At 34.4% G+C, this 12,314-nt stretch overlaps 1 protein-coding gene across 4 annotated transcripts in view; it reads right to left on the bottom strand.

Annotated features, from left to right (window-relative positions):
- The window catches only part of LOC110036427 (DNA polymerase delta small subunit), a 46,983-nt gene extending 35,497 nt beyond the window's left edge, over positions 1-11,486 (bottom strand). For 2 of the 4 annotated variants that reach the window (XM_020740867.1, XM_020740869.1), the window contains exons 1-5: positions 11,237-11,486; positions 11,003-11,132; positions 2,120-2,226; positions 1,900-2,026; positions 1,667-1,774 (exon numbers count right to left, since the gene is read on the bottom strand). In XM_020740867.1, coding sequence (XP_020596526.1) covers positions 1,667-1,774; positions 1,900-2,026; positions 2,120-2,226; positions 11,003-11,132; positions 11,237-11,278 — 514 coding nt within the window. In that variant the 5' untranslated portion in view covers positions 11,279-11,486. The remainder of the gene's footprint in view (positions 1-1,666; positions 1,775-1,899; positions 2,027-2,119; positions 2,227-11,002; positions 11,133-11,236) is intronic. The other 2 variants (XM_020740868.1, XM_020740870.1) reach the window with 2 other exon arrangements.
- Between the last annotated feature and the right edge of the window lie 828 nt (positions 11,487-12,314).

Below are 12,314 nucleotides of genomic sequence, written 5' to 3'. Positions count from 1 at the left end.
GTGTCCTCCCTAGGCAAAATCGACGTTCTGGACGCGTTGGCGCAGTCCGTTTTGTCATCCGGGGTCGCTCGGACGACGTCGTCGACAATCGGGTCAAAAACGCGTCAAAATTCAAATTTCACAAAATTTCGACCGCGATCGATTGTCTCAAAAGGTTTACTAGAGCCCTCGACGAATAGCAGTGCAAGCGATGCGAATCGTGGCGATCGGACGCGTCGACTCTCCGAATTGCGAAGTTTGTGCGCGCGGGAGTGCGAATTGTGCAGAAGGCCACCCTAAGGCTCAAAAGGTCCTATAGGAATCCCTTTTGGGTTTCCTCATGTTGGTTTCACTCTTCTAAATGCTAGAAGTCGATACCACACACTTGGAACCACAAAAGAGTACAGAAGCGGGTTGAATTTCTAAAACAAGGTGGGTTCCATTTCTAAGTTTCTAAGATAGTCGAAGGGAGATCCCTAAGGCTAGATCCAAAAGCCTAAGAGGAAGACTAGACCTCACAAAAAATGAGGTCAACAATCTTGCCTTCGGAAATCCTGCAAGAATATTGCAATTTGCATACCAAACATCTTTATTCCGTTTCAAATAGTGGCAGCATTCTTTAAGTTGGAGCATAGTTTAGTGAAATTAATTTATAGTTAATTGGCATGGTCAATTAAAAATTTCTATACTTCGATTGTATTATCTTGAATTCTCTAAATTACTCTAAAATTATTGAATTGAAGCGTTTAAATAGAATACAAATTCAAAATCTTGTTGAATAGAAATAATATCTTTAAGCTAGATAGTGGCATATCTCTTACGGGGCCCCAATTTCTGCAATCACAGTTGGTAATTGGCAATTAGATTTAATTTGGTAGTAGATTAGCCCATGCTCTGATCATCTTTGGGGATCCTTTCTGCTTAGATACCTTAGTCATATGCCCTCAATAAAAAAAGAAGGCTTAGGGTACATCGGTTTAGAGGATACCTTATGTAATCTTTTGTACTATTGATATCTGGAGCTGACGTCCGAAGAGGACTCTCAACCAACCCCTTCTCTGCTAATGGTGTAAAAATGGATTGTTCAATAGAGCTCATAATGTCCTCCTTAATAATTGTACTCTTATCTGCTTCTTTAAATGCATGTGGCTAAAATATCTAAAGGGAAATGATCACCAAAAATGATCTGAGCTAGGCCAATCTGTTACCAAACTGAAACATATTGCCAACAATGAATAGAGTAAGCAGAGACTGAGGCATGGGAAAACAAAAGTCAGTATATAGCTTAAAAAATAGTATAAAGAAAAGAATATATCAAAGAAAGGATTTTTTTAAGCATTGTGAAGATCATAAGTTGCTGATCCCATTTAGTGGGATAAAGGCTTGTTGTTGTTAAGCCAAATTTACTTAGAATATGATAGTGTTCACACTATGAAAAAAGCTAAAATATTCAATTGATTTTGGTAAGAGAACAAGAAACCCACCCTGCTTGATGCTAAATTTCTTCCATGTAAAAAAAAGAAACATGCTGTAAATTTAAAGCATCGAAAGATAATTCATCCTAAATAAAAAGAAACAACTAAAAAAAATACATAAAAACACTTAATGCTCCCAGCTAAGAAATAGCAATCTGAACATGATATTTGAACATAAGATAGAATGCATGAAAGAGAAGAATGGATGGTACCTAACTGAGCACGCGGTTTAATTTGTCGGGGCAGGCCAGCTTCCAAAACATCTAGAACCAGAAAATCACCCTCACTTGTTTTCTTTCCATGAAGCGCTAATCCAATTCCTATTTAAGAAAAAAAATATGCACACAGGATAGGAACGTAACCGATGAAAATTTCAATACAAGACATGGATTGTAGCTTATCCGGAAAATTATAAATTACTGACAAAAAATTTACAAATCTAAACCTGTCACAAAATCTGTAGGAATAAGCAAAGATCCTTTCAGTTTAACTCTTCCTATCTCATCTTCCAAAATAAGATGGTCATCCGGATGCAAAAAATTATGTGGTTTGACAAGTGGTACTGCAGTTCTCTGCAAACACAATATTTATGAACCATGGAACTTAATCTCATATGACTTTATTGGTTATCATAATGCAGAAAATTTGCAGGATCAGCATCAAACCTCTTTAGAGTACTCATCTAGAATTGAAGGCTTCAGCTTCATGTGCTTGTAGATAGTTCCAACTATAACACATTCTTTGTTTTCCTCAAGTTCAAGAACTGTATTGACTGAATCAATATGAAATTAAAATAGATAAATAAACCACTCAAATCAAGCATTATCAAATTCTTTCATTGCATAAGCGGAGCTGTGGAAAAATAGTTGAAGGGAAAGATTATCCACAAACTAAATCCGGCCCAGACTCCTCAGATGAGCCAATCTCACCCAAGTGTAAAAGGCACAAAGACCAAACCGAATCATTGTTGATATGAACCGGTGAGCAACAAGCATAAAATGGATTTACTAATAATAATACAAGGATCTATCAAATAACATTTACATCAAGTGATTTTGCCACAGCTCTAAAATATAGTCCATCACAATTAGTGGCTCCAGTTTCACGATTGTGTTCATATAAAACTAGAACTACAGAGAATGAAGCCCAAAACAAATGAAAATCTGGTATTTTAATAATTTTATATATTCTATCTACTACAGCTCAAACACGCTTATGATTCCTGTAAATCATATTCCAACATATTGTATAATTCGCAAGTTGCATTGGTTATGTGCCACATGTAAGTCAATACTTTAATGTCTAATAGTGGCATAATAGAAGAGCCTTGCCTATGCCTTAAGAATATAAATAAAAAGACCAAGAAGAATGGAGATTGAGCAAAGAAAAATATTAGAAAAAGAAATTTTTGGGATAATTTGAGAATGGTTTATATTATTTGGATGTGCCCTTAACGATTGTACTCATTCCCCAAAATATAAAAGAATATCTAGTGAATAAGATAGAATCAAACAATCTTCTCCTCTTAATATCAAAGCTAGGTTCCAATACTTGGACTTGTGGGTTACGGCGCCACCAAGATTATGTACCACTATGTACCAAAGCTTTTCGTCACTAAAGGTCTAAGATAACCAGACTATTATGTTGACTTGAATTTGCCAAGTAAAAAAATATATCTTTTTCTCAAGAAAAATGTGCTACTAATCCTTTTGATTATGAAATGATTGGTCCTCTAGGTTAGACATCCGTTAATATGTCGATAGATACTCAGATCACTTTAAAAATGAGGATTATCTTAATGATCAGCCTTGGAATAAAAGGTTAGCAAAAAAACAAATTTATGTATCACTAGGTCTGATATTTCTTTTGTTGTTGGAGTTGTACAGCTTCACATGCAAACTCCAAAACATCAACATTGGACAGTATTGTAAGAATTCTCAAATGTATCAAAAAAGCCTCCTGGAAAAAGGTTACTCTATAAAAAGATTCAGCAATTGAATGAGGAAACATGTATGCATGATGCTGATTATGATTGCGGCTCCATTGAAGGCAAAAACTGATGTATCATAAAATATTGTAATCACTCCCGTATTACAAAAGGTGATCTCTAATAAATATGACAGCAACAAAACAACCTTCTCATTCACATTCTAACTTTTCCTTTATTCATATTCTAAAAAGAGAAGAATCCAGTATAGGAAATGAACTAGGAAGATAAGAGGAAAAAAGTCGATGAGACTGACAAGAAGAAACACAAAGAAGGCATGAGAAGGAGAGGAATAAAGCAGGAGGAAACCTAAAAGGTAGAACAAACTGGTTAAGAGGAAGCTATAAAAAAGTTTTTTTCTTCATTCCATCTTAAACATAAATTGAATTATAAGACCTTGGACGCTATTTGTAGAAATAGGTCTCATTAAAAACAAACTACACATAAATAAATTTTTAAAAATGATAAAATAATCCTATATGATAAATAAAGACAAGTGGCATAAAATAAACGATTGAAATTTTAGCACAAATAAGACTCAATACTAATAATTGAAATTTTAAATATCTTGTTTTGTATCAATTCCTCTAGGCTACAAAAAACTTTTACTCCCAAAAAGGTTGTTTTGCTGGAGAAAGAATTTAAAGACCATGATTACATTGCAAAATAACTAAAATTCCATAAAAAAGAAGAAATATGAATGACAATTCCAGCCTATAAGTGATATGATGAATGGGAAATTCATCCCTAAAAGAAGAGATCAAGGAGAAGAACATCACTATCAACAAAAGAAATGGAAAGAAAAAACGTCTCTGTATCAATCCTCAAAAACACTCTCCAACTGCAATTATGAATGCTTGGTTATGCAACTCCATAATGAACCATATAGCAGTTCAATTTAGAGAACCATAATGAACTGGATGTGTAGAACCAAGCATTCATAATACCATCAAAAGCAGATCTCGTTTCAATGCCAACCTCTTCAAAAATACCAAAGAGTTCACAAATAGTAAACTTGACAATGACATTCCCAAATTTAGTTGAAGCCACCACTTCTGGATCTTTTGTAGAAACATTTATGATGTTAATTGTGCTTGTACTACATCATAGAAAAAGTTATGTATCATAAAATATTGCAGTTATTCCACTATTAAAGATAATTGGATCACTAATGAATATGATAACAATAAAACAACCTTCTCTTTTAACATTCTCACTCTTTTTAATATTTCATATTTGAAGAGAAGAATCTGGAATAGGAGAAGAATTAGGAAGATGACAGCAGAAAGCACAAGAAAAGATTGCCCTAGAAAACAACTCAAAGAAAATAAGGCGTGAGATGGAGAGCAATAAAGCAGGAGGAAAGCTCTGAAAGGAGAACCATTCCCTTAAGAGGAATTTTTTTTTTTTCTTGATTCCATCTTCGATGTACAATGAATTACAAGACCTTGAACATTATTTATAAGAAATTGGCTTTATTAAAATAAAAAAAAAAATCTACTCATGAATAAATTTTTAAAATGATTAAATAATCCTATATGATAAATAAAGCCAAATGACAAAATTATCCTATAAGACAAAGACAAATAACAAAATTATTGAATATATAACACAAATAAGATTCCATACTAATAATTGAAATTTTAACTAATACAAATGAGGCTACGAAGTTGCAGCCCCTAAGGGCAACAGCTACCAAAAAATTTCCTCAAATTTAATTGTTTTTGCGTAACTAGAAGCCCCTAATTACTCTGCAGAACAAATCGAGAAGAAGAAATATGAATGATAGTTCTGATTGTACTTAGTAATGGCGAATGGCAGAAGTCACTATGGAGTTATAATGCATGGCACGTGCCATTTTAAAGACACGGTGCAAGATAATAAAAAAATATATAAATAAAATACAGAAAAATAAAAAGAATGTTAAATTGAAAGATATAATATAATGATAATAAAAATAAAAAAAATAATTCTTGCAGTCATAACCTCAATTGTTTAAAATTCAAAATCGTTTATTTATTTTTAAAAATAATATTTTCGTAAGATATTAAAATATCATCCAAAAAATCATCATCATAATAAGTCAAAAAGCCTCATTAATTCATTAACATCATCATCATCTCCTAAATTATAACCTTTTTCATAACTCTCATCATCTTTATATTCGGTTGCAATAATGTTAAGCGGCTTAGATGAAGATTCCTCTTTGAATTTAGACAGCTCTTAAAAAGTATAACCTGTGCAACAGTATTCAATGTCAGTATTCTTTCACCAATAACAACTTAATTATCTTCATCTGACTGATCAATCATTTTTTATGTTATCCACTCATTAGCATCATTTATATTATTTAGAGAAATGAAGTCCAGGATATCATTATAGTTGTATCTATGAATCAAAGCATTATTATATTTTACATGAAATTGACTTTTAAGAGGATCATGATCCATCCCGCTTCTTCTTTTGCTATAAAGTTGCAATTACAAACTATTAAATTTACTAATATATAAAACTTTAAGTTAATAATCCATACACTAATTTTTTCTACTTCCATATTCAAATATAATCCAATTGCATTCGCATTCAGATGAACTTTAGGCTAAGCACTTTAAGTAAGACTTTAAAAGTATGGAGCACTTTAGCCCTAGCCACCAATTAGCTAAAAATACTTAACAACTTTCATTAGTACTCAAATATCAAATTAAAATAAATATTACTGATAATTTTACTAAATTAATGGATACTAGAAAATTACAAAGATCCAACACACGCAAATAAAACAAAAGTTGAAAGAGATAACATCAATGATTTTACAAAGAAAACCTGAAAAGCAAAAAAATCGCGGGATCCGGCTAGTTAAAATAATTCACTACATACTTAAATAATGGAATTTTACTCTTCTCCCTATGTGGAGAGATGAGATTACAGAGCATTGACTAAATTATAAAGATTAAACAACAACAAAATGAAAATAATAATTGACCTTGTTGAAAGATCTCGTAAATAATTATGATTATATTTCATATTTGTTGTAACTCTATATTTAGAGAGTTATAAATTGTATGAGGGATCTTAGGAATCTCTATTTATTTCTCTCTTTAATTAGAGAAATTAGTTGTCCCTTATATTTATTTTTATTCCTTTCATTATCTAATGTATTTTGTTTTTATTGTTTTCTTTACCAGTAAGTCCTGTAATGGATATTTATACACCTCTTTGCATCAATAAGAAAAAATCCTCTTATATTTTTCCACTTTTTTGCATGGTATCAGAGATTCTGATCCGCAGGGGAATTCAGTTAACTGACGTGCGTATCGTATTCGTCGTCGCCTCGAAGTCCTTCGGCGTAGAAGGGATTGTGATCGACACAGGGGCGTTCAGTTAATTGGCGTGCGTATCGTATTCGTCGTCGCCTCGAAGTCCTTCGGCACAAACGAGATCGTGATCGGCGCAAACGGGATCGTGATTGACGCAGAGACCCCAAAATCCGCTTTTCCATTTTTCTACTTCGTCGTCGTATCCAAGTCCTTCAGCGCAGAGACCCGAAATTCCGCAAAGCAACTGCAACCAGAGCTCGAGAGGATCACATCTTGCTAGCAAGGATCGCACACGTTGTTGACGAAGCAATTCCGCATCTCGAAGTCCGTTCAACGGCAAAGGCGGTAACTTTTTTCTTCGACTGGCGAATCTCGGGATCCTACTGCATGCTCCGTTCTTCATCTCTAAAATGTTTGGAGTTACGTCTAGGACAAACCATCCTCTTCAGCCATCTCAGTCTGAACCTCAGAGAAATACATCTGAAAACCATTCCATTCATATCACTACAATCCGACTAAATGGTGATAATTTTCTTTAATGGTCACAATCTATTCGCATGTATCTCCGAGAAAGCTGAAAGATTGGCTATATCACAGGTGATACTAAGCAGTCTGACGTGAATGACATAACTTATGTTATTTGAGATGCGAGCAATAAAACTCAATGGTAATGACATGGTTAGTCAATTCCATGACTGAAGAGATAAGTGCAAATTATTTGTGTTACTCTACTGTGTTTCTGTACAGCCAAGGAATTATGGGACAATATTTCAGAAATGTACTCTGATCTTGAAAATCAATCCCAAGTTTACGAGTTGACACTACGACTTGGGGAAATTTGCCAAGGTGAGGATTCTGCGACAAAATATTTTAATTCTCTTAAGCAAATTTGGTAGGACCTGGACTTATTCAGTGATCATGAGTGGAAATCAAATGATGACTGTAACCAGTACAAGAAGATAGTGGATACTGGTCGAATCTTCAAATTCCTTGCAGGGCTAAATGTTGAATATGATGAGGTCCGTGGCCGAATAATTGGAAGAAATCCCCTGCCTCCAATTGGTGAAATTTTTGCGGAGGTAAGGAAAGAAGAGAGTCGGAGACATGTGATGTTAGGGAAGAAGACTGCAGGTTTAACCGAGTCCGTGGAAGGATCAGCACTGGCTATTCCTCAAGTTCAAGTAAGCAGGAAAACTTCTCACAACCAGCATGTAGAAGACAAAAACAACCTGCGACATGACTATTGTGGAAAACCACGTCATACTCGAGAAAAATGTTGGAAGTTGCATGGTAAACCACCTAATGGTAAGGGAAAAAACCTGGTGAATATAGCACACCTACAGCAAATGAGGCCGAGTCATCCCAAATTAGTAAAGAGCAATTAAGTCATCTTCTTAAACTGCTGAAATCTTGCTCATCATCTCATGCTCCTATCGGTTTTATAGCACAAACAAGTAGTAATCCTTTGGCTTTATCTGTTCTAGAAAGTACCACTCCTTGGACCATCGATTCAGGAGCATACGATCATATGACAAGCTGTTCTCAATTATTTGATTCATATTATCCATGTTCCAGTTCCGAAAAAATTCGAATAGCTGATGGCAGTTTTTCACCTATTGCAAGAAAAGGAAATATTAAAATCTCAGAAAAAATTTCTTTGAAATCTGTCTTACATGTTCCAAAACTTACATGTAATATTCTTTCCGTTAGCAAATTATTGTCTAAAGATTCTGATTATTCCATTCTTTTTTTCTTTCCAATTGTGTTTTTCGGGACCGGAACTCGGGGAAGATGATTGGAACTGGTATAAAAATAAATGGGTTGTATTACTATGATGGAACTTATTCTGTGAATAAAACAACTCATGGATTAGGTAATACAAGTTCAAGTTTTGACTATGATCAAGTTATGGCATAAAAGATTAGGGCATCCTAGCTTTCCATATCTCATCAAATCTTTATTTAGCTTTCCATATCTCAAATCTTTATTTCCTAAACTATTTAAAAATATTGATTGTTCAAAACTTCATTGTGAAGCGTGTAATTTATCTAAAAGTCATCGTGTTTCGATTCCAATAAAATCATATTCTGCTTCAAAATAATTTTATTTGGTGCATAGTGATGTTTAGGGCTCATCTAAAGTTAACACACTTTCTAGAATAAAATTGTTTGTAACATTTATTGATAATCACACACGAGTTTGCTGGGTGTATTTATTGGAAAAGAAATCTGAAGTTGAACAACGATTTAAAGATTTTGTCCACATAATTGAAAATCAACTTCAAACAAAAATTAACATTCTAAGAACGGATAATGAGACTGAATATTTCAACAAATATTTGAGAATTTTATTTTGGAAAAAGGTATTCAGCATCAATCCACTTGTCGTGACACACCACAACAAAATGATACTGCTGAAGAACAAAATAGGCATTTACTTGAACTTACCAGGGCATTTATGTTTTCCATTAATGTTTTTAAATATTTTTGGGGTAATGTACGCCTTACCTCCGATTATTTAATAAACAGAATGTTATCTCGAATTCTGAAATTTAAAACACCTTTACAAGTGTTAAAAAACTATTTTTCTCATGTGTTTGCTATATGCATGTCCCAAATGTGCTTCGCTCAAAACTTAATCCCAAAGCTGAAAAATGTGTTATTATTGGATATGCTTCCAATAAATGTGGGTATAAATGCTTTAATCCTGTAAAAAAAAAATTTTGAGAGCATGGATGTCAAGTTTCTCGAGAATCACCCTTTTTTTCAAAACAATTTTCTTCAGAGAGAGAACTCAATTGAAGAAAATAATTTTTGAGAAATTTTACTCATTCCTTTAACTAATTCTGATTTGGAAACTAGGGTCAGCACTACTAATTAATTTTTGTCAGATGTTACCTTATCATAGACAGGGAGAGAATCGTAATCCTCAACATAAGCTACAGGTTTATACTAGGAAGAAATTTCATAAAGTTACTACAGCCCCAGTTATTATTCGCCCCAGTTATTCCCTCAGCAGATGTTCAATCACCTTTGTCGAATAATGGCCCTACAACTCAGAGTAACCTTCCCTCTACTTCCACTCCTGATCTTGTTCTTCCAATTGCTTTCATAAAGGAATTCGAACGAGCACGATACATCCTATCACACAATACTTGTCATATGAAAAACTATCAAAAAATTATAGAGCACATCCTTTCATCATACAATGCACAGCCTAAAGTTCGATTGATGCACGGAGAAGCCCTAGCTTGTGCCCGTCGATCCCATGCCTTCGTGCGCACCATTCGACTCTCCAGGTAAGTCGATCTCACCCCTGCCTCCCTCATATGTGTAGTTTTATAGAACGAAATGCCCTCTGAGTTCCCGATCCCTCGCTTCATTTCCCTCCTTTTGACTCCCTCAAGGAGATTAAATGAGGCGTCACAGAGAACTCGTTAATTATCTCGCCAAAAGGAGCTCACTAGAAAATTTGCCAGAGATTTTACCAATAGAACTCTTCCTCAATGATCTCATTATCAATTTGCAACTAATCAATAGTTACCAAATTACTTAGCAAATAGCTAGAATGACTTAGAAATTTTTACAATAAGCATTATTGAGCTATGTTATTTAATATTATCTGAGTTAATCAATTTTAGTCATTCCAATAATGCCAACCTGAAATCTATAAATAAGGGATCAAAGGCTAACTATGACATATTCGGTAGTTAAGGCGGCATTTATATGTATTTTGTTACAGAATTATGAAGAAACCCTAAAAGATTTTCCCACTAGTTTTCACTCTCTGTTAAACATCATTCGTGTTTGGTACTAAGGTCCTATACCACCCGCGTATGATTTTGAATCTAAAACTATATTTTGGGTTTTTAAAAAGAAATTGAATTAGAATTATGTATACAAATATACGCCTTCAAATTTGATGATCTGGTATCAAAATTTGTCATTCATTCTCACCAAACTTCTTATTATTTCCATGTTTCCAGAAATGCACCTCCTCAAATCTCTATTTCATAAGAAGAAGAACAGATATGTGATCCAGATCAAACTCCTCTATTACACTAAAGTTTGAACTCGCCCAGTTATTCAAAATGAAGCCAGACTCAACTTCAAGTAGTTTACACGCACGCCCAACCATTGGGGCTAAAACCCAGAGCACAGAAAAATCTTCACGGAATGAGAAATAGATAACCTTAGCTATTATTGCAAGAGAAGCAAAGAACGAAAAGAAGACAAAGTATCTGCCCTGGAGATGAGGCTTCCAGTTGGTCACAGGAGAGTGCAGTAAATTCCTTAAGTGGTGAAGGCGAGCAAAGTAGATCTGGCTGTACTGCTGCCCCTTGTACCTTTGCCCATTGATCAAATACCTTTCATCCTGGGACCAGTCGCAGATGAACATGAAGGGATGACGTGCAAATTGAGGAAGAGAAATTCGCGTAGAGAAAACATTTTACAAGAGAGAAGAGGGTGTAGAAGTACTAGGGTTTTGTAGATCGCTTGCTTCCTCTCGAAGAGCTTCATCTCGCCGTCCTGTATGGTTGCGCTATCCGTGGCGGGAAAAGTTTGGTGAAGGGTTTTGGATTTTAGAACCGGCTTTGCTTCTTAGAGGGTTTCGCCCCCGTCGAATGGGCGCGAGGGATCAACTGCCCTGGTGCTAATGCAGCTGCTGTTTGTGCGTCCCATGTTTAAATTGGATGTGGCAACGTGAAGTGGTGTGGCTCGTATGGGCGTATGGCTGGTGTTATCCGTGTGCAGCCCATTTATTTAAACACCTTCGGGCATTTCTATAATTTGAATGAATAGATTGGGCTGTTTTTTAATATAATGTTTCTATTTAAATATTTATTATATCTATTTTTTATTAAAGTTTAAAATATTTAAAGAATATATTAAAATAATTTTTAAAACAAGATTAATAGAATATGATAATTATAATAATGTTAATATTTGATTTTTAGTATGTAGGTCACACTAAAATCTTACAAACTCAAGAGAGCTGAAAATTCTCTAAAAAACTCGAATGCTAAAGTAAATTGAGGAAGGATGCCACACCCAAAATTTTAAGCCCTCAACCTCTCCCTCCTGTGATCTCCTTTAATACGATATGTAGGGATTAGTGGTCACAAGCGCTACAAAAAAAAAGCTACAAAATGAACTATACATATAAGCATATAACACAAATACATAGTCAAACTCATATTTAGTAGGAATTGTTTTTTAACAAATTGCCCTGCATTCATGAGTCTGAATGACAAGGCATTACAATAATATAACACATCTCGAACATCTTTTCAAACCAATTCATCCTAAAAATGCATCCAAGAAACTCAAAATAGGACAACTAACTACAAAATTGGCTAGGGTATCTATGTAAGCTCGTGGATACTTATCCATAAGATAGACTAAGTTTTGGTTAGTGATTACAACTAACTACAAAATTGGATAGGGTATCTATGTAAGCTCGTGGATACCTATCCATAAGATAGGCTAAGTTTTGGTTAGTGAAGTGTATGCGCATACTTCACTTTCCATTTGTCTTATTCATGTCATCATATTG

Source organism: Phalaenopsis equestris, unplaced genomic scaffold (assembly GCF_001263595.1).
Source record: "Phalaenopsis equestris unplaced genomic scaffold, ASM126359v1 Scaffold206241, whole genome shotgun sequence".
NCBI classification, from domain to species: Eukaryota; Viridiplantae; Streptophyta; class Magnoliopsida; order Asparagales; family Orchidaceae; genus Phalaenopsis; species Phalaenopsis equestris.
This window is presented reverse-complemented; position numbering and strand designations above follow the sequence as displayed.